The 21,504-nt window shown below is 51.5% G+C and overlaps 1 protein-coding gene and 1 long non-coding RNA gene across 7 annotated transcripts in view; one reads left to right on the top strand and one right to left on the bottom strand.

Annotated features, from left to right (window-relative positions):
* The window catches only part of Nfatc1 (nuclear factor of activated T cells, cytoplasmic, calcineurin dependent 1), a 106,867-nt gene that overhangs the window by 55,089 nt on the left and 30,274 nt on the right, over positions 1-21,504 (top strand). For 4 of the 6 annotated variants that reach the window (NM_198429.2, NM_001164110.1, NM_001164111.1 and 1 more), the window contains exons 7-8: positions 4,422-4,477; positions 8,019-8,151. In NM_198429.2, coding sequence (NP_940821.1) covers positions 4,422-4,477; positions 8,019-8,151 — 189 coding nt within the window. Of the gene's footprint in view, positions 1-4,421; positions 4,478-8,018; positions 10,549-21,504 lie in introns of those variants that run through there. The other 2 variants (NM_001164109.1, NM_016791.4) reach the window with 1 other exon arrangement.
* On the bottom strand, positions 18,771-20,561 carry Gm52342. Its single transcript, XR_003952609.1, has 3 exons — positions 20,482-20,561; positions 20,197-20,372; positions 18,771-20,056 (listed from the first exon to the last, which is right to left on the bottom strand). It is a non-coding gene; the product is annotated as a predicted gene, 52342 (long non-coding RNA).

Here is a 21,504-nt window from a genome sequence, read left to right as displayed (position 1 = left end):
CTCTATAACCCAACGTGTCTCGGGGTCAGCTGTAGGAGCACACATGCCCTGAAGTCACAACCAGCTGTAGGAAAATGCTTTCTTTCAATTCCCTGGCCATGGTCTGGGGTGGGCCAGAAACGGACAGTGTCTGCTCCCAGGCTCTGTACGCCATCAGCCCTGCGCACACATGCTAGTTTTCATCACGGGCATAAAAATACCACCGTGCTGACCTGGTCAGGCGAGGTTCCATGTGGCTACCATGCACCCTCACTCAGCAAGATTTGGGGAGAGCACACCCTTGAAGTTCCACTTACAGACGTGCCCAGCTCTGCATGGTTCAGAAATCACTGACCCAGTGAGAGACATAAGCTGGGGACCGGACCCATAATCCCTTTTGCAGAAGGCATTTCTTCAAGTCTTAGAAGGAAATAAATTTGGAAAGGCAGTGAGAGACCCACCCTGGGCATTCAGAAAGTAGACTTGGCCTGAAGGCCTGCAAGGTAGGAGAGGCCTGCCTCGGATCCGGGTGCTGGCAGGCTGAGTCTTGCTGTGAGCTTCACGAGCAGCTAAACTCACCATCTCAAGATGGAAGCCACACAGGGTCCCTACAAAGGAGCAGCTGGTCCTTGCCAGTCTGGTTCCTCTTCTTCCTAGAGTGTCTCAGGATGACATTCGACAGTCGCAGTCACAATCCCTTGGATGGCACCTTTCTGCCTATTTCCTGAAGTGTATTCACAGATTTCTCACAGGGTGCAGTTCTAGCGGCTTTGCGACTGTTTGGTCTGTGCCCAGGATACTTTGATCTCCATGAAAGAAGTCCCTTTTCCACAAGCACTGGCACAGTGAAGGTGTGGCTGGGTGTGGCCCTGAGGTTCCAGTACTGGAAGTACTCATCAGAGTGGCCATGTGGGAGATGCTGGGGCTTTCTGGGTGGAGTCTAGGGAGAAGGGTGAGGTAGGTGTGTGTATGTGTGTGTGTGTGTGTGTGTGTGTGTGTGTGTGTGTGTGTGTGTGTGAGAGAGAGAGAGAGAGAGAGGGGGGGGGTGAGGAGGGAAGGAAAGGGGGGCAGGTCACTCTGCAAGAGACCAGAGTGCTCCTTAGCTGAGCGACCTGTTGTGAAGGGCAAGCCTGGCCCTCCGCCCTCTGGCATCCTGCCTAACGGTGGAGGCTTTTCCACATACTCCTACCACACGGTGCCATTGCTACCAGCCCCCCTCCTCCCCAGGGACAGAGTGGTTGCTGAATCATGCCCTGCTTCGGGCATTCTATTTTAGCCACAAAGAGCAAGAGAAGCCGTCAGCTCTTCCCTTTCTCACCCAGATGCCCACTGTCGCCTCTCCGAACCTTGTGGATTTCCCTCCTTGGGATACTATTTGTCGGTAGAGGCAGACAGTGTCTGTGCTTTGCTCTCTGGTGCCTTTCACAAAATGGCATTTTAATCCCTGTTAGTCGATGCCAGTGCTGTTCATTTCTGTGACTGACCAGTACCCCCATGTGGCCAGGGCAGATGGGCATGGGTTGTTCTGTTCTCTGTGACTATCATGAATGAAGGTGTTGTGGATGTTCATAGACAAGGTTCTATGCATGCCCGTGTCTTCCTCCTGGCACGTCCCTGGCTGTGAATCTGTCCTCAGCTATGCAGTGCCACCAGGCTGTTTCCCAAAATGCTGGGGGTATGGATGGCGGGGGGGGGTCTTGTTTTACCTTGGGGTTCTTCTGAGGGGTGCAAAGCTGCCCTCCTAACCTGGGAGAAGCAGGCCTCCAGGGCACCACATGCACACCAGGCTGGCGACCCTCAGAGCCCCTCTGCAGTCCAGCCCTGCAGAGCCTGTGTTCATCTAGCCCCGTAACACAGCCATCCCAGTGCCTCACACTGATGGGGTGTCTGGACCTGCCCCTCCCTTGAGGCTGATGGGATGCAGACTCAGGGCTAGAAGGAGGAAGCCTCCTGCTCCACCCCTAGGAGGGGGCGAAGCACATCTCAGAGGCTTCTCCACTCCTGAATAAACTCCAGCTGCTTCCACGTGTGGAAACAGTGGCTCAGCCCCTACCCTGGCGTGTGACTGGCCTGTGGGCCTGTGGTGGCAGCGGCGTCCTGCAGCCAGTGGAGCGGCTTCAGACCTGCAGGCTGGCTGTGTGGAAACCTTGGGCGGGTGTGGTGGGGAAGCCTTTCTGATGACTCACACTGCAGGGAATTCCCTAATGATTTGGAATATTTTTACTTCTGAACTGGAGCACAGTTTCCTACTGGGAGCGTAGGGAGCTCCTGATAAGATGGGACACAAAGGCCCTTTTAGGATGGCCGGCTGGCTCCCTGCCTGGGAGAGGCTGAGTTCTGAACAGCACTTGGTTAACTGGCCTCTGAGCAGGGAGGAGGGGGGTCTGAACTGAGGAGTCTGTGGACGCATCCAATGGTCTAGGGCCCCCCTCATGGCCGATACCTGATGATTCCCTCAGGAGTATGAAGGACTATCTCCACGTAATTTGCCCCCCACCACCCCATCCCCCGTCTCCTGCCAGAAGCAACCTGCTAGGTGTACAGTCAGAAGTCCATTCAGCCACCGTCAGAGCGAGAAGAGTGCAGCAGAGTCACTGTTTCGTCTATTTGACAACTGCAGCTGGAGGACCTGGGTCTGGATGGGACCAGTGCTTTGAATGCCTGGCCTGGGATAAGCACAGACCTTGGAGACCCCAAGGGACCATATTTTCAATGGGAAACAGAAGCCGATGGGTGATCTGTCTTGGTGCAATTTAGAAGACAGGAATGGAGTTCTGTCTTGTCTGGTAGTGGTTGGCATGGGAATGCTGGATTGGAGCTGGCCAGTCTTGGCTTGGTAAGGCACAGTGGCCCCTTCTCAGCCACTCTGCTGGGACAGGGGAACAATCCGTCACAGGCAGCACCTTCTCCCCATGGTTCTGAGCCTTGGCAGGAACTTTTGGGATGACGGGGGCCACACTACAGTTGGCACACCTATGTACAGGCAAAGAAACTGTAGATTCTCAGGGACGAGAGGCAGAGAGCTGCCTCTCCCTTGTGGAGGGCAAATCTAACACAGCATGCAGCCTGACTACAGACCCAGAGCACGGTTAAAGAACCGCATGTGGGTACTTCCAGTTTGACCCTTGTGGCTATAGGTGGCCCATGTGGCTGAGGTTGAGGGTGCTTCTCGGCTGTCATCCCTGAGCTACCAGAGCCTAGGGGTTCACTGTTTCTGACATTCCGGTGCTCTAGGGGTATCTTGTTGTTTTCCCTGAGGGGTAAGGATAGGAATGCAGTTAGACCCCCTTCATGGGCTCACCTGATGGCATTTGCTCAAGGCCTGGGGTATCTGGGGAGCTGGTGTGGCCTGGTGAGGCTAGGTGGCTCTTGGAGCCTCTGGTGACTCACATTTCCACCCCGTGCCTCCACCCTCCGCCCACCACCCTGTCCAGTGCTGAGGGAAGGAGCTGGTGTTTGATTTATCAGTAATGTAGGGTTAGTGACAGACAAATGGGGTGTAAGCAGAAACTGAGCGTGTGCCTAAAGCGGCTCATCTCAGGAACTGACTTCATTTTGGAGGAGATAAAGGCCAGGATGGATAGCCGTCAACTCAGTGGCCACCCAGTTGTCCCCAGGTCATGAGCCTGTCACCAGGACTGGGGACTCAGAGCCTGTGAGTGGCAGACACCCTTCCTCTAATCACTAGGTCCACACCTCATCGCCAGCTGAGAACAATACGTTCTTTCACTGTGCCTATGAGAGCCTTTTAATATTTTTTTTTAACATGCAAACAGCCACTGGGCTAAGGTTAAAAATACCACGTGTTTTGCATTTCTAGGTCCTGATGTGGCATGAAATAGCCAAAGAAAGGCTTCTCTTATCTCCTCGGTGCTTCCTCTGGGCAGAGGCTGGGACTTTGCCCTGGCTTCCCCCAAAACACATAGGAGGCTGGTGCGACTTACCAAGTGGCAGAGCCAGGCTGCGCTCAAAGCACAGTACATGTTGTGCATTGCTGGGTTATATTTTGGGGGTGCATGTTGTGGATTGTTGTTTTTAGGGGGTGGGGTCGCCCTGCCTCTCTCTGCTTTTCTGTCCCTTGGGAGAGACTAAGGTGTAGGAAACCTTCCCTGATGTGTGTTGTGGCAGACAAGATGAATATAAACCTGGACACAGGGTGGACCATTAGAAACACTCTTGATTATGTGGGCCCCTCCTAAGAATATACACTGGGCATCGTCTTTGAACTCACCAAGTACACAGGGCCAGTACTCTAGAGCAGGTCAGCACATGCCATCCAGTGTAGGCGGAATATCTAGGGGACACAGAGCACTGCCCTATGACCTCACCGTTTCTTCCCACTCTCCCCTCCATGACCCTTGATTTCTGGGTCACCTGGAACATTTTAAAGATATACTATCCCCCAAACAGAGTGACAGATTTCTTCCTGCCCTTTGTTCCAGATGGCCACCACGTCTGGGAGATGGAAGCAAAGACTGACCGGGACCTGTGCAAGCCAGTAAGTACTTAGAATCCTGCAGCAGGGACGAGGGAACCAGACGGGGGCTCCTGTTTGTTAAAATAAAACAGTGCTTAAAAAAAAAAAAAGACAGAGGCATTGCCCAAATCCCTTGGCCAAATGAGAGCCACTAGAATAGAATGGAGGCAGTAAGGAGGGGCAGGAGGAGAGAGGCTGGAGAGAGCTTGAGGCCTCTTTATTCTGGGTGTGCTTTGCTTTTTAAAGGTTCCAGGTTCTGTCTCCTCTCACTAATGGTGTAGCCCCAATTGAGTGGCTACCCCCCGGGAGATCTTGGTGTTCTAAGCCTCATTCATGGGCACCCAGCACCTGCCTGGACATGCCACCCAGCCTGTGTGACTTGCCACCACCCTCTCCAGAGAACGCCTCAGCTACCTCGCGCTCTTGTTTTGAACTTGGCGTGGACGAAAGGGCTGACCGAACTGGATAGCTTAGCTCAGCTGGTTGGGTTTGCTGAGGAGCGGTGGTGAATGTGTGACATCGTCTGTGGGTGACATAATTAGTCTGTCTCCCTCCCGCGTACATACGCACCTGCTCGTGTTCCCTCTTCACCATCATGTGAGGTCATTATTGGTTGTGATTGGCTGATCTTGTCTCATATACTTGTGCTGGCTATGTCTGCGGCTGTGACATGTTTCTGACTGTTGGTGTGGTCTTGTCATCTAAAGTGGCTGCTATTGGAGACCTCGTGGAGTCAGGGTCCTCTTTGCTGACTGCAGTCTGTCTTCGCCATCCCTACGGTTTCCTCCCTTGCTTGCTCGGCTTTTGCAGTACTGGAAGTTGAACTAAGGACCACGCATACCAGGCAAATGCTCTACCATTGAGCTATAATCCCTACCTCAACAGTGTCTTTTAATTGGACATTAAGCTGTGGATGGCTAAACAAATTAGAGTACTGTCGCTGAGTCCTGTGCGAATTCAGTCTAGTCTCAGAAGAGCATAACAAAATGCAGTGAGTAGGTTTTTGAAGACACCCAAACCCTCCCTAACTCTGTAGCTCATTGCACAGACTTCGTCACAATAGTCTGGGCAGCGTGCTTGTGACCACAGGGCATGAGGAGCCTTTGGTGCGCTCCCAGTGTATGGAAGTGGGATTTAAATGAATGAGAGAGCTTTTTTTGGTTTTGTTTTGTTGTGTTGTGTTGTTTTGCTTGTTTGTTTGTTTTGGTTTTTCGAGACAGGGTTTCTCTGTATAGCCATGGCTGTCCTGGAACTCACTCTGTAGACCAGGCTGGCCTCGAACTCAGAAATCTGCCTGCCTCTGCCTTGGGCATATGAGAAAAGGACTTTTTCTATGAACACTGGGCAGGCAGCAAGAATCACATAAATGGGGCATGCTGGTAATGGGGTCCACAGAGTGGACAGGCAGTCATGGCTCCCGTCAGCAGAGCAGTCACCAGGGTGTCTGCTTCAGTTGCAGCAGGCACAGGCTGCCTCCTTGTCTTCTAGCTGAGTCAATGAGGATGGGGGAAAAGAAATCCTTTCCTGCTTAGGTTCCTCTCAGGCACTGAGCCACTCTCAAGAAACCTTTCCAAGTACTTCTCAGAGGAAAGGTCCTCTCTGGCCAGTGATACTGTTCATGTAGATGAAATCTTAAACATTCACTCACAGTACCCGGCTCCCTCCCTCCCACTGAAGAGATCCTTCTCTGCCTCAGTCTTGTCTCTTGACTTCATCCAAGTTGTCCTTAAGGAAATATTGAAGGCAGTGGCACATACACATGTACATGCGCACGCGCACGCACACACACACACACACACACACACACACACACGGAAACATACCTGCACACACATTGCATTTATAGATATTTTAAAGATGGGTTTCTGCTCTGTATGTGGTTATGCATCGCCCCCACTCAAGACGGTGGGTTTCCTCAGGCCTGTGCTGGCTGCAGCCTTTACAGTCTCTGACAACACTGAGAAACTCCCAACACTTGATCTCAGGGCCCACTTCCTCCAGCTTCCTTCCTGGTTTTGAGAGCAGAGCTCCTGGGGAAGGAAGAGGCAAGCTTGTAATAGGATCTGTCTGTGCATAGTGTTGAAGTGCGTTGACTTGTGTCCGTATCAAGATGTGACCCTCTTTGGTCATTTGGGATAAGCAAACAAGCCAGGGATAGCCTATCCCTTTGGTCCTTTCTGCGTTCCTTCCACGGACCTCAGATATAGAGACCACCATGGGGTAGCCTCTTTCCCTTCACCTGACTGAACTCCAACGTCACAGCCAGGCCACTTAAAGCTGGGCACAACCCAGGCCTGAGTGGCCACAGTTTGGGGCTGCTTCCTGCAAAGGTGGGCATGTAGCATAGGCACCCTTTACCCGCCCCTCCCCCACCCATCTCTTCCAAAGGAAGTGAAGGTAGATGACACAGCTTCCTCAGGTTGATGGAGCCCAAGGGGATGGAGCCCAGAGGGGACCCTAGCCGGTCCTGCCCTGGGGCTGGCATCCAAGGGCTGTCAGTGCCAGGTTCTCTCTCTGATAAAAAGAGGCTGGGGCTGAAGTTCTTCTGGTTTCTGTTTCTAACGCTGAGGTTTTATTATTAACATAACTCAATAAAGTTTGCTGCCATCGATTTACTACCATTATAACAAGCTACGTATGGTTAATTACTTTAACAAAAGAAATGGTACCATGGATTTTTCTGACACATTTCCCCTGGCCTGTTAGACTAAAACCACACGAGGAAAGAAACGGAATGAAGAAACTTATGGATCTGAAATCCCCAGCAGAAATCAGGTGTAGCACTCAGAAGTACTGACCTCCCTCCCTCCCTCCAGGCAGCTGCACCATGGGGCCCGGCACCCCCAGGACTATCTCCCCCCCCAACTTGGGTGTTCCCACTCAGTTCCAAGTATTCATGGCTTGCATTCTTGTTTGCCCTTGAAAGAACGTGTAACAAACAAAACAAAAAAAGAAAAAAAACTTGCATATTTCTGTTTAAAAACAGGAAAGAAAACAGCAGCCACCTCGGTGTTCTCAACTGTTCCACGGCCCTGGGCTGAGCTCTGCTCTACCTTCATTATGAGGAAATTAAGGATTCTGATGGAACTCCGTGACCATTGTCACAGTGCCACTCTGGACAATGTCCATAAGGAATTCCACCATGTGTAACCACAAAGTGCCTGCTATAAGTAGGCAGAATGCAGCCTTTTGTCTAAAGGTCACTGGGCCTTAGATACTGGGGCAGGAGTAGGCCTTGAAGTCAGCTGTACCAGTAGCATCGAGGCAGCTCTGCTCTCTGAGAGATGCCCATAAGGGTGTCTCTTCTTGCATTAGTTCAACCACAAGGGTCTCCCAGCCTCTAGCTATGTGAGAAATGAGGGTGCCGCTTCCCTGAGGAGCCGGTGCACGCTACCTCCGGCCAATTCACAATCAAAACACGTGAGTAGGTCACACACAAGAGTCACCATCAGAGGCCCTCTCAGTGGCCATAGACAGCCGTTTGAGTGGACAGTGATGTCTGGACAAAGCGTTCCTGGTCTGTAAGGTCCTGACTGTTCCCTCTTTGCTGTTTTACCACCAGAATTCCCTGGTGGTTGAGATACCACCTTTCCGCAACCAGAGGATAACCAGCCCCGTCCAAGTCAGTTTCTATGTCTGCAACGGGAAACGGAAGAGAAGCCAGTACCAGCGTTTCACGTACCTTCCTGCCAATGGTAACTCTGTCTTTCTAACCTTAAGCTCTGAGAGTGAGCTGAGAGGAGGTTTTTACTGAGCAGCCCCCCGAGGCTATAAGAGGATGTTGTTGTAAACAAAACAAAACAAAACAAAACATACCTGTAGCCTCTTCACACCACGTGATAGCCCTATTCACAAGACCAAGTCGCCCACCCCCTCAAAGAAAAGCGAAGCCTGGGTGTGTTTTCCTGTGACTGGTGCATGCTGGGGTCATCACTTGCTCGCCTTTTGCAAATACAGCAGCGCGGCCAACCAAGCAGCTCTGCTGCGCTCAGGGGCTGATGCGGTCTGGGGGTGTATATCTAACCTCTGTGAGTCTTTGGGTTAGAAGAAAGTATTTGTCAACGCAGTTTTGTAAGTAGCTTCGAAAATAAGCCTGCCGTGGTCACTGGGGAACATACATGATGTTGTCCTCATGGTGACGCTTCTACACAGCGTGCGGTGTGTCTCCACTGAATAATGCTGTCCCCTGGTGACGTGAGACTTTCAGATGGAAGCTCTTCTGCTCGAGTTTACTCATTTAGGGAATGGCTTCTTTCATTCAGAAGTGATCGGCTCGCCTTTTCAACTTTCTAGGGTGTTTTATTTACGAAAATACCGTTTTTAACTGCTCCCCGCCCCGCAAGCTTCTAGAAAGGTGTGTCCCAGGCGTCCAGGGTTTCCTGTGTGGTGCAGGCCATTCTCCTGCAGCAGGATGTATAAACAGAGAGCAGAGTCGGTTGTTATCCTGAGTTCTATTGTATTTTGAGTAAGCTAGGCTATGTCAACAACCTTTTTAAATTGCTACTTTTTTTTTCCTCTAAAAACTTAAGATAGTCATGTAATTTAAGAGGGAAGTTATACAATAAATACTAGCCATGAAAGCAGCCATATTGCTATCTTAGTAAAATCAAGGTGGTTTTGTTGTTGTTATTTTGTTTTGTTTTTTGTTTTTTAAGGTTTCAAGGTTTTTTGTTTTTGAAGTGTAAAGGCATTTGGAACAGTTTAGACAGTACGAAAAGTTGGTATTAAAATTCTGAAACCAATTGTCTTATCAGGAAACCCCTAGAAATGCCCTTTAAAAATGAGGACAATAGCTTTGTTGCATTCTCAAACAAGGACATCAGTGAAAGGGCAGCAACTGTCTGTGCTGTGGGTGACCCCAGAACAGCGGCCCATCCCCCATCCCGTCTCTGCTCTTCAGATTATTTCACAGGCCTCTTCCTTTCGGGAAATAATGCACACTCTCTCTTACAAAAAAACCAAACATTTGGTCTTTTATTTTATTTTATTTTATTTTTTGAAAGTGCAATGATTGTGTCCTACCTATACTTCAAGCATGGTTGATCTAAGATTTTTGAAAGGTCTAAACGTTATAAAGAAAAAAAAAACATTTTCTAAAACAATGTGGAAGCATCGTAAAGATTAACTTCCCCTTGTTCAATGCACATTTGAGTCCGTGATGAAGGTTTCATAGGGTGCTCAGTATTCGTAAAGAGCACCGTGTCAGAGGGGTCTGCGGAGCAGGCGTCCCGTGAGGCCCCAGGCTCTGGTGGCTGAGTGTACCTCTGCCTCCCATGCTGCCCTCCCTTGGTGATGCAGTATCCAAGCATGCCAGCGGCTCCACAGTCATTTGCTCTGCACCAGTCTGCCTCCCACAGTCCACATAGCCTCCTGCTGGAAACTCCCAGCTGCAAACCATCCTTATGTGGCTCAGGTCTTCCTTCCTCGGCCCTTCTGGCTTCACCCATTTGCTCCAGACCCCTCTTCAGCCCTTTCATCCTGCTTCCCTGACTCTCGTCCCCCCAACTCCAAGATGGCTGCCCACCACCATTGTGGTCTCGGGGACCAACCGTATTTCCACACCATTAGACTGTGAGCTCCTTCAGAGAGACCTTGGCCACAGTAGGGTTGAATGCTAGCATTACTCATTGCCTGATTCCTGGCTGGCTACCGACATGTGTTGTTGTTGTTGTTGTTTAAATAAATAAACACACAGATGGAGAACCCCAGCTCCTGTGTTCCGTGTTCTGTCTGGTGCTCCCCCTCCGTGCTCCGTGGCATCTGTTGCTCTGGGGTGTATCTCTGAGAACACCGATGCTAATGAATGGATGCCTGTGTTCATAGCTCCCCTGGTCTCAGATTGCTGCATTTGAATCCTAGAAACTCTCCAGGGCACATGAGTGGCTCTTAATTAACCTGACTCCATGATCCTTCAGTTTTTCTCCTTGGACACTGGCTGTGAAGTTCCGAGCCTCCCCTTGAGCCTTTCTGTATTATTAAGTGAGTTTCATGTATACTAGTATTTCACGTATCTGTGACCAATACGGACACAGGTTCTTATGGTCATCAAATATGCTGTGTTTGAGAAAGTAGGAATAAATCCTTTTAAACCCTCCCTGTGAAATTCATTTTTATCTGTAGATATACAAAATCGAGACTCATTTAGTTTTCCTTCAGACTTAGGTGTGAGGATGTCTCAAGGGCGCTGCATCAGATTCCTCCTCTCCCTTACCCTTGTGAAAGGGCCCCCACTCTTGCACAAAACCGCCCCTTGTCCCAGGCCCTTTGAGATTCAGGGGGTTGGAAGTCAAAGTGTCCAAGGTATTTTGCTGAGTATAAGGCAGGGGGATGCCAGCTTTGTGCGTTCCTTTGTCACCTTCGCTGTCTCCTGATACCTCTACAGCAGATTAGCTCACCTGGTTGACACCCACCCGGGGCCATCCTCCTTTCTTATTCTCAGTTAACTGTGACAGCAATCAGGTGGCAAGAAAATAGAGCAAGTGACTGGGACCCTTGGGTTCTGGGTGGGGTGGGGGGGGTACTGATGTCTTTGGTGTGTGGTCTGTGATGACCCTGGAAGGGTAGCTTGGCCTCCTTCCCTCCTACTCGTGTGTGCCTAACAGGGAAAGTCTCCACTTAAAGGAAACTCCTGGGCTTCCCGAGACTCTTGTCTGCCACTAACTTAGCTTTACTCCCTGAAAGGAGACTGTACTATCTTCTTCACTGAGCTGTGGGGGCTGGGCAGCACACCTTAAAGCCAGTGCTTCTGTACAGTGAGGGGACAAGTCACCGTAACCTATACGATTCTGAGAGCCTGTCACTTTGTCTGAAACTGTTTAGCTAGCTAGTTAGGAGTCCCCCGGCCTTCCCAGCCAGGACAGGACTGTGAAGGTGGGAGTGACTCTTGTCCAGAGACCAGGAACACGTACTCCCGAGCAGATCTTGCACAACTCATTGGAAACCCTACAGCGGGCTCTGCAGGTCTCTGGGATAGTCATCAGACACAGATGCTAAAAGCACCTGCCGACTGAGAAGAGACTTCAGAGTGCCCAGTCCCAGCCAGGGAGGGCCTCCCGGGCTTCCTGAGACTCTCACTTGACACTAACTTTGCTTTACTCCCTAATAAGAGACTGTAATATCTTCTTCACTGAGCTGTGGGGGCTGGGGTGGACATGGTCATAAGAAGAGGGCTATGCCAGGAATGTCTGGGTCTGAGCCCTTATTCCAACATGTCAATTATAATTCCAGAACGATGAATGGATATAGAATGTCTCCGGTTTGGGTTCCAAGATGAGCATCTCTGCCAGTCTGAGACCTCAGACTAGCTCTTTCTTCCAGTCACTCGTGGCAGGAACTGGTACCTGCTCACAGGTGCAGGGGTGCTTATAAAAAGAAGAGTCAGCTTATTATAACAGCACACCCTAAAGTCAGTGTTTCTGTACAATGAGGAAACAAGTCTCCACAAACTATAGGATTCTGAGAGCCTGTCACTTCGTCTGAAACTGTTTTAGCTGGTTAGGAGTCCCCTGGACTTCCCATCCAGGACAGGACTGTGAGTCCAGGAACACCTACTCCCATCCCTGACCCAACCCCTAGCACTGGGCACTCGTGTGAGAACAGAGACTGACCTGGTGACAGAGACCAGTACATGACTATAGGACAGGAAAAGCATTGCAGTGGAACCAATGTCAGTCAAGCAACCCCCTGAGCACACAAGACCTATAAGGATAGGTTGCCCCAAGGGCCAGAAGTCTATGAACCTCTAACACCCCTCCCCCTCCCACACACAGGCACACTTCTTTGCATGGACTCTGGGGTGGAGCCATGAGTGATCTGGAGAATAAAATACCATAAGGAACTTTCTTGAGCCCTTCCTGATTATTATTAGTAAGTACGTCTAAGATATATTTCCATCTCAGAGGAATAAGAGGAACGCACCACTTCTGCCGGATTCTTGGTTGTATCACCAGAGTCCGGAATCTTAGAGACTCGTGTAGACTTCAGCAGACGACCTGGGTCCTGCCTAGAAGCAGAGCCCCCACCTTATAATGGATCCCTGTGCCTCATGGGCTCTGTAGCTTAGTCACTGCCCTGACTACAACTCTACTGAAGATATCAGGCCTCAACTTGTAACTGCCTGGGTACAGAGACCGTGATGGCATGGCAGTACTGTGCACAGCCCATGGCTGTCTGCCTGGGCACCCACTTCCTGTCCTATGAGAAGCCTGGCCCTGGAGAGAGAGGCTAAGGTCTGCCCTACTCCAAGGGTTTCTTATGGAGAAACCATACAACATAGTGGCTTGTTGGGATTAAAGCCAGGACAGTTTCTTCCACTTACCATCATTCAGCTTGAGCCTTTCCTTCCTTAAAGAGCCCATGAAGGCTTCAAATGGCAGAGAACACAATGTGGTGTGTAACGGGGCAAAGTGATGTTAATTCTAGGGACCCTGCTTCTTGATTTTCTTCTTAAAAGCTAGTGAAGACCTTGCGGAGTGAGGAGAGGTCAGGGTGGGCCAAGGAGCGCTGTCTCTGGCGCCTAAAGCTACAGGTGGTACCTACCTTCAACTGCCAATGACCTCAGCAACCAACTGGCCATTGTAGCTGTGTGCCTTCATGTTCAAATGACACCGGTCAGTAGACATTTGGGAGAATGGCCAAGGGCTGTCTAGACCTCTGGATCAAGGAGTCCTGGCTACTTAAACTCTCAAATCTATCTCCAGGGAGGAGGGAGTCTGTTTCTCATACCGACACTGATGTGCCGAAGAGAAGGAGCTAACACTTGCACCCAGGCCAGCCCTGCTGCACCACGAGGAAGGTTAGGCATCAGAAGAGGCCATTTCTGCACTATGTGATCTCTCAGGTCTTCCCATGTGTTAGAAGGCCTCAAACTGAAGTGAACACTTGTCTGGGTGCTAATGTGACAGCTCCAAGAGATGCAGGCCTCTCAAGCCTAAGCTGTGTCCATGTGCGTGCACACACCTTGTGCTTCTGTGGACTCTCCATTTTCACACAGGGAAGGAGATGAAGGGTAGAAGGTTGCCTGGAGATAATTGAGACAGAGAGAGCAAACCATGTGGCACCTGGAGTGCCCGCAGAGGATGGCTGTGACTGGGACATTTGAGGAACCATGGAATAGAAAACCTGCAATTTACAAGGGCCCGAGAGGGAGGCCAATGTCTTGTGGAGCGATCACAGAACACAATAGGCCATTAGGATGAAGGGCAGGAAGGTAGTTTTGTTTAGAAATCTAAGGGCCATGTGCCACCAAAAACAAACAAAAGCGTGAGTCAGAGTGAGCTGAACACCCAAGGAGGCTGAGCACGGAGGAGACATGCATGGGCGGGAGGGAGAGCAGAGAGCTCCGCCTGTGATCTGCCCATAGAATTCATGCCATATGTTGCCACCTGTGAGGTACTCTCAGGTCCCTGGCTGCCCCACCCAGCTCTGTCCTAGGCAGTATGGCAGCCCCAGAGCCCCAGCTGCTGGAGGGGGAGTTACTGTCAAAGCATAGAGATTGGCTTCAGCAGCTAGTGGATAGAACGCCACTGATGTGTGTTTTCTGTGTGTATGGCCTTCTGTGCCATCCACCGCCATCAAAAGTAAATGGTGTTTATCATTCTGCACCTGGATGGGTCTCAGCCGGTTGGTTTGGGCTGTGGACTAGCGTGCACAGGCAGCAAAGCCATTCTCTTCCTTCTCTGGGTCGGGGCCTGCTCTGTAGCTGGGAGTTAGGACCTTGTGGCACGACTGACCTCTGTGCTCACTTTGATACCTCTGGAAAGGGCATATTCCCAGCTCTCACCTGCTCACCACAGATGAAAAGGCCTAGCGAGGTCCTGTAAGAAAGGCCGGAGCCAACAAGTCCTTGGTGTGTGCTGTTTCCAGTCCCCGGCGGGCTGAGCTTCCGCCTCACCCTTCAGGATTTCGTATTCTGCCTGAATGTACCTCCACGGATCCTCCCGCTGCACTGAACACATCCCTCTGTAGATGCTCCAGGTCTAAGCTGTCCAGGAGACAACCCTTACGCTCTCTCATCCCCAGGGAGCTGGGAACCACACATCTGCACCGCCATTGTGAATGCTGAATGGCAGATGTGCCCTTCCATTCACAGGCTCACAGGTCCTGTAGGATCTGAGGTCGCTTGGCAGGAAGATGTGTGAAGCCTTTCTGGCCTGGGCTTGAGTGGCTCTCTGTGCTCTTCACCCCTGGAATCCTCTCTTGCCCCTGACTTACTGCTGGCTGTCTATGTTGATCAGGAGACTTAGGCTTCAATGTCACTGCCATGAAGACAATCTGACTTTTGTTTCATAGGAGTTTTAGACTTTGAACAAAACCTCTTCTGTCCGGCACTGGAAACAGCTGGTAAAATAATTCAAGCCACGACACTTGAGTTTACTTGAAAATGCAAGTGTGAAGTAACAGGGCATGGACAGAAGACATCCTCACTTGTACTGAGCATACGTCCTGTGAAGGCTGTGGGAAGGGGACAAGTGCCCGCCTCTGCCTGACAGCTCTCACTGTGCACAAGAAAGGGGACTGATAAAGGTGCTTCCCACCTGCTCCACTAGAAGGACAAGATAGATGCCATCAGCTGGCTACACATCAGTCACCAGCAACCCTAATGGTGACCTTAAAGACCCATCTCCAGTTGTCTTGTTGGGGATTGGTACTTCAACATGAGTTCTGCGGCATCCAGGTTCTCCCACATTCTCCATATGCACAGCGTAGAGGGTATGGTACAGGCTGTCATTGATGGACTCGCAGAGGTCTGATAAAGCAGGCTGTATCCTCACAGCTCTGCCTCAGAATCTTCACACAGGTCCCACTGACTCATAGCTGGCAAAGCCTAGGCTGTAGGAATGAATTAACCCAGTGGTCACACGTTAGTCATACAGGCTCTGCCATGTGTCATGTGTGATGATGCCGTGTCTGTTGGTAATGCATCTGAGTGAGGGCTGCCCACTCAGCATACAGGAGCACTCTTCACACTTAGGACTGAGCTGGGCAAGAACACTTAGACAGAAACCCAACATAAGTACCATCTACACAACCGTGTGGTCTCTCTTCATGCAGCCACACTGCCTTCGTGTGTCAGATGCTGGGCAGTCCTCCGAGCAAGGGGATTGGAGGCACAGGTGTCAGATGTCGGTGAAACTTGCCTGGCAAGGTTGCTCAACTGTTTATATATTTTTAGCAAGTTGTCATAACTCCCCCCAAATAAGATGGTTGGATGTCCGAGGTGCTGATAGCTGGTGGGACCTTGAGCTGATGCCCCAGAATGCTGCATTTACAATGGGAACCATGCGGTCCGTCTGCACAAAGGTCCATGGGATGTTTGACTGATCCCAGGCAAAGAAGGACAGGGCCTGTCTGCATGGCTCTGGTCCACAGTAGACACATTCAGGCTCCCTCAAGCACAGGCACATGGCCCGTGTATCATCAGGCTCATTTTGTGGGCCTCACAAGATAGCCACATTACTCCAGGAGAGAGTCACCTTCTTCCACTTGCCCCACTTAAAGGAAGGTCATTCTCCACCCATTCCCTGTCCTGGCAGTCAAACCTAGGCTGTCCTGCACCCTAGGCAAGCACTCTTAAGCACTAAGCCATATTCCAGCCTAGCTAGAAGTTATAGAAGCCAGAGTGAGTCTCTGTGGCTGAGCCTTACTAGACTTCGCCAGAAGATGTGCACTGTTAGTCTGAATGGGATCTGTCCTTGCCTATCTTTCTTATCTAGGAGATCAGACTTAAGATTCAAAGCCAAACTATGAATCAAGAGCTTCCATCTTTTCCTGGGTCCTAGTGAGGACCCTCTGGCTGCTCCTCTCTAATCCACCCAATGAGAGTTGGTGAAACATACACCCAAATTCCTGGATAGGATGGAGGTGGCGCGAGTCAGCTGTCTACCAGCAAGCTTGGATGCAGGGCAGCAGAGGCAGCTGGGGTAGCTATACAGAACAAACTACTTCTAGACTCATACTGTTGATGGCTTCAGAAGGGCCTGTGACAGACAGAGAACAGTGGAATTCCCCCAGGATCCTTCTGTGTGCATAAACTTATAGCCCAGCCCCAGTACAGCCTCAGCACAGACTTAATCCTTAGCCACACACTGGAGAGGGCCTCAAATCAGAACCACAGAGACCCTGGCTCTCACCTGGACCTTGTGCACAGCAGGCAGCCTTTGGAGAGTGCCTATAAGCCATTTTAGAAGTATAGTTTCCCAGAAAGAGCTTCCCACCTAACCTGGAAGGACAAGCCCCAGAGATGGAACTCTGTGAGGCCCAGGAGAGGAGCGTCAGCCAAGCACAACCTGCCCAGTGGCTCACAGATGAATGGCCTCATTGGGAGGCATCCTCACCTGGTGTTGGCATGTAGGAACAGAAGACTATTTGCTAGGCTTAAGTCTCAAGTCTAGAGTCAAGGAATGCTCTTTAAGGCTCCTTGGCCCATAGACTATCATTGCAGGACCTGCAGGAGATGGGACGGAGAAGGAGCCTTCCCCCATCACACAACCGAGCATGTGCCATTGACGGTGTCAGCCACACTTGGCTGGAGAAATCCTGGAGGACAGTGAGCCCCAACCTGGGACACAAACTTTGAGGCGACTCCAGGTCAAATCCCTCAGCCGTCCTTAGACTCTTCGAGGAGTGGGCTCACCACACCAGCACTTGTATGTGATCCCTGCAAGGCGCTGCCGTGTACAAGGTTGCTGGACTACGGTGACTGCTGTGGCTGTCAGGTGCACACAGTGCCGGGCATGCACGATGACACACATCTCCCATGGCCGCACAGACCCAGCATTGTGCTGTGCTGGGTGTGAGGATCAGTCACAGCAGGAGCCAGCAGCCCACCTTCTTCATGAGGGCTTGCTTTGTCTCTGACAGCTGGCCCAAAAGATTGCCGTTAATCCTTCATGTGCTCGCTTTCCATAATAAACTCTGTATAATAAACTCACGACTGGGCTCATGTGCTGTTTTCAATGTGCTAGCATTGCGGTGAGCTCTGCTGCACTGGATTCCCCTCCCCACCCCACCCCCGGCCCCCCAGTCTAGCACGGAGACATTGCGTCACACCCCTGCCTCCCTCTGGCGCAGGAGACAGACCAGCGCCTGGGGCTTCTGTGGAGCCCAGGTCCCATTTCCTGACTAATAGGAAACAAGAGGCCCCATCCTACAAGGCTCTCAGCTCCACATGAGAAATGCAGACACAGGCAGTCTTGAGTTGTATAGCCCTAGGGTTTCTGTAGACAGACACTGTGAGGGGTGGCATATAGCTTCAGCTGAGGAGACACTTACAGGGAACCTCAGAGAAGGGCCATCAGAATCCGATTCTTGGATCACTCCTCCTCTGCCAGATGGACAAGCTGCTCTGTCTCCAAGCGTTCCTCAGCTGTGCTGAGTGACCATCCAGTGATCAGGGGCCTCTGTCTTTGAGTGGAACTGCCTCCGTCAGGGGTGGAATCCACATCAAGTGTGAGACTGTGACAGGGTCCCCTGCACAGGAAGCAGAGGCTTGCCACCTTGGAGTCATCAGGTGGCAGGAGACATACCCTGTGTCTTCTTTCCCTTTGCGCTGACCTGTGTGACACTGCCCCCTCCCAAGCACTGAGCTCTGAAGGTGAGGGACCTGAGCATAAGATAGTGACATTGGGCTGGCAATGTTTAAGTCTCCGTCCCCATCTATCCAATCAAACAGGCTTCCTCCCCAAGAGTGGCAGCGTGGTATCCTTGAGTGGAGCTGCTGCCTCAGTCTCAGATAACCAGACAGAAGGAGCCAGAGGATGGAGTGGAAAGGGCTAGCCAGGACACAACAGAGGCTGCGCAGGGTCTGCCCCAAACCCCAATCCTGGTTCATTTTGTACCTCCTGAGAAAGAAACTTGGAAGTCCAACTTAGACCATCAGGACTCATGCCCTCGTGAATGTGCAGAACTTCAATGCACTCAGCTGGCCCAGGTGACCATTCAAATGCCAGGAAGAGTCTGAGGTGGTTAGCAAGATGGGCCGGGGTACTTTAAACAGGTCCTAACAACAGAATCTACAGGGTTCCCCAGAGCAGCCACCACACCCACTCCCTGTCTGGCCTCTGGATTGCTGGCCCAGGTCCAACCAACGCTCCAAGTCCCTGTCCCTGTGTGGCAGGTAAATTACATTCTCTGTCATTTACTGGGCAGCTGTGTTTGGGACTGTGCCTTTCATGTCATGCTGGGTAGTTAGGGCTGGGTTTTACAGATCTTATAGGCTGCATCGTGGGAGGGTTGCGTTGGCCTTGGGACCTGGCTGGGGACCCAGAGCAGCTCAGCCTGGAAATAATTCACCTTCCAGTCATGGACCTTTTTTTTTTTTTTTTTTAATCACAAGCTCTGAAAATGACCACTCTCATTTAGAACTGAACCTTCACACACAGATCCTGGCTTTGAGCAGAGCGACTCATACCCAGGATTCTTCTCGGTGTAGTTTTGTTCTTAGCAACATTGCTGCCTATGTCTTTCTGGTCAGGCCTGTGATCCCAGAAACTGGCTGGACACGGTTCTGCCCCAGGTGCCTCTCAGGGTCTGACTTCTACCGGGTTCTTGCCAATTCTGGATTTACAGTGTGGTTGAGCCAGCTGGACTGATACTGGATGGGGGTCGTTTCTGAAGCATGGCTTACCCCCACAGAGCCGTCTAGACGGGCTCGTGCCTGGAGCTGAGTTAGTACCTGTATAACACATTTCATTGTAAGCTGTAGAACCCAGATGGCCAGGGGCTTCCTGTTCCTCGCAGCTCCTGGGAGATACAGCCCTCAGGAAGGGTGGGACCCAGAGCTGATCTCATATATTCAACTTTCTAATGTCAGAGGGATGGGTTTCCCTTCCTTCCGTTTTTGTTAAATGCCAGGATGTCCACAGTCCTTCTCATTATTAGCAGAGCATCCCGTCCCACAAAGCGATCTGGGGACCTGCCCAGAGAGGAGCCTGCTACCTGCCTGCACCTATGATTCCCACGGCTTAGGCAACAGGACAGATAGGGTGGTTGGTGAACTGAACTAGGTCTTCACTGGGAGGCTTTTCTCAGAGGCGCCGTGTGCATGGCGTACTTGCCTTGGGGCTCCTATTCCTCCTTGTTTCCTTTGCCACCATAGCTCCAGAGGCAGCTCATGGATGTCGGGGCTACGGACTCAGCTGCTATCGATGGGGAGCTCTGTAGGGAGGACTTAGGAGGAGCTGTTGCAGATCCTGCACTGATCAAGACACCAAGTGCTTGACCCTGGACCCTGAGGCACTTCAATCTCAATGTGTGCCTGGCCTTCTTGTGTGACTAAGTCCACTCCCCTGTCCACAGATGCCTCCCTCCTTTGACACCCAAGGGTGGTTTGAAGGTCAGCCCCAGTATCCAGGTAGATGGACCTTTATAGACCTTGTTGGGAGACAGCCTGTAAAGCACACTGCCAGGGACCCATGTCCCACCTCTGTGGCATCTGACTCACGGGAAACGCTGGCTGGCAAGCCCACGGACGGGCTCCCATTCTCTCACGTGATCAGATGTGTGCAGCGTCTCTGGCTGGAATCCAGCCCAAGCAACCTGGTTTCCAGAGCCATGACGGGCACCTGTGAGCAGGGGATCCACAGCCTTTCTAGGGGGCTCCTGAAACACCACGTGATAAAGATCAGCTCTCCATTAGCCATTGCCCTTGGCTCACCTTCTCAAGTCACTTAAATGAGCCACTGTAGGGTCATCCTGGGGTCACACCTTGGGTCACCTGGACTTGCATGCCAAGTACTGACCTGGAGGACAGTGCTACTTCAGCCAAGAGTGGCTTCCGGGATGAACACAAGGGTCTCGAGCTGACAGTAGTCTAAGTGGCACTGTCTTCCCCTGATGGAATGTCTGTCAGCTTCTTCTGAGGCTCAGCCACTCCAGCGCCTGCCTCACCCACTCAAGCCAGGAGAAATCCTAAAGACTAGGATGAGAGAAAAAAAAGGGCTGAGGGGAACGGCAGTAGTCAACAGCTCTATTGACTTCCGTAGAGGCTGAGCCACTGGTACTTGGGGGGGTGTCATGTGACCTACCATTGAGCAGTGATGAGAGGACCCAGAGAGCAGCAAGTCACAACTTATCCCCAGCCCAAGTCTGGGGCAGAACCTCCAGCCTCCAGTGGGGGCCGTTCTGTGAGGGAGGCTGCCCTTCCCAGGAAGCTCCCAGTGGAGCCAGGCTTCAGAAGTGTTCCACGTTCGTGGCTCCCAGCAGCTGGTGGCGCGGGGGCCTGGTCCTAATGAAGAACAGATGCACATTCCTGCTGGCTCAGACCATAGCTAAAGATTTTTCCTCAACACGCAGATATGCTTTCATTTATTCACGGAGAGGCCGGGCCTCCCTCTGCGACATGTGTGTTTGTACGTGGAGTGTGTGTGCCTCCTTAAAGAGTCCTTAGCGGTTGGGCAGTCCCTCACGTGGCTGACCTGCTGCCAAACCCACCCATGCGTTGCGTGTGAAGAGGAGAGACGTATTAGAGATGTCTGTATGCGCATCCTGCACATGGCTTATGCAGTAGGGTGCTACTGAGGGTCACCTGCAAAGGACCTCAGCCACCCAGACGGCTCTCTGATGAGACAGGCTAACAAGAGAACAGTGGCCAGAAAGACAATGGGGAGAGTGGGGTCCCAGGGTCTACTTGACACCTTTTCCTCTGCTTGTGACACTTCTGTCATCCTAACTCTCTTGTAGAAACTGAGCCCCTAAGCAGGAACTTGGAGTCTGCTCTGGCCACACAGCCTGGGGCCAGTTCCAGACCACAAAGGTTACATAGTCTCTGTGACTCTTCCCTGCACTGGGAGCCTTCTTGTTAGAAGTGGAGAGGGAGATCTGGGAGGCCCTGTTTGGGGCTGTGGGTCTCCTGGGTTTGTGGGGTCTCCTGGGGCTGCGGGGTCTCCTGGGGATGCCTAGTCTCCTGGGGCAGGCTGCAGAGTCCTTACTCGGGTGTGTGAGCCAGGAGGGGTTCATGGAGACACGGTGTGCTTGCCCACAGCAAAGTCCTTCTATTTCCGTATGTCCTGCCTTCTCAACTACCTCAGATGGTCATTCACCTCTGGATT

This window comes from Mus musculus, chromosome 18 (genome assembly GCF_000001635.26).
Source record: "Mus musculus strain C57BL/6J chromosome 18, GRCm38.p6 C57BL/6J".
Classification (NCBI taxonomy): Eukaryota; Metazoa; Chordata; class Mammalia; order Rodentia; family Muridae; genus Mus; species Mus musculus.
The sequence above is the reverse complement of the archived record's forward strand: the minus strand, read 5'-3'. Positions and strand labels throughout refer to the sequence as shown.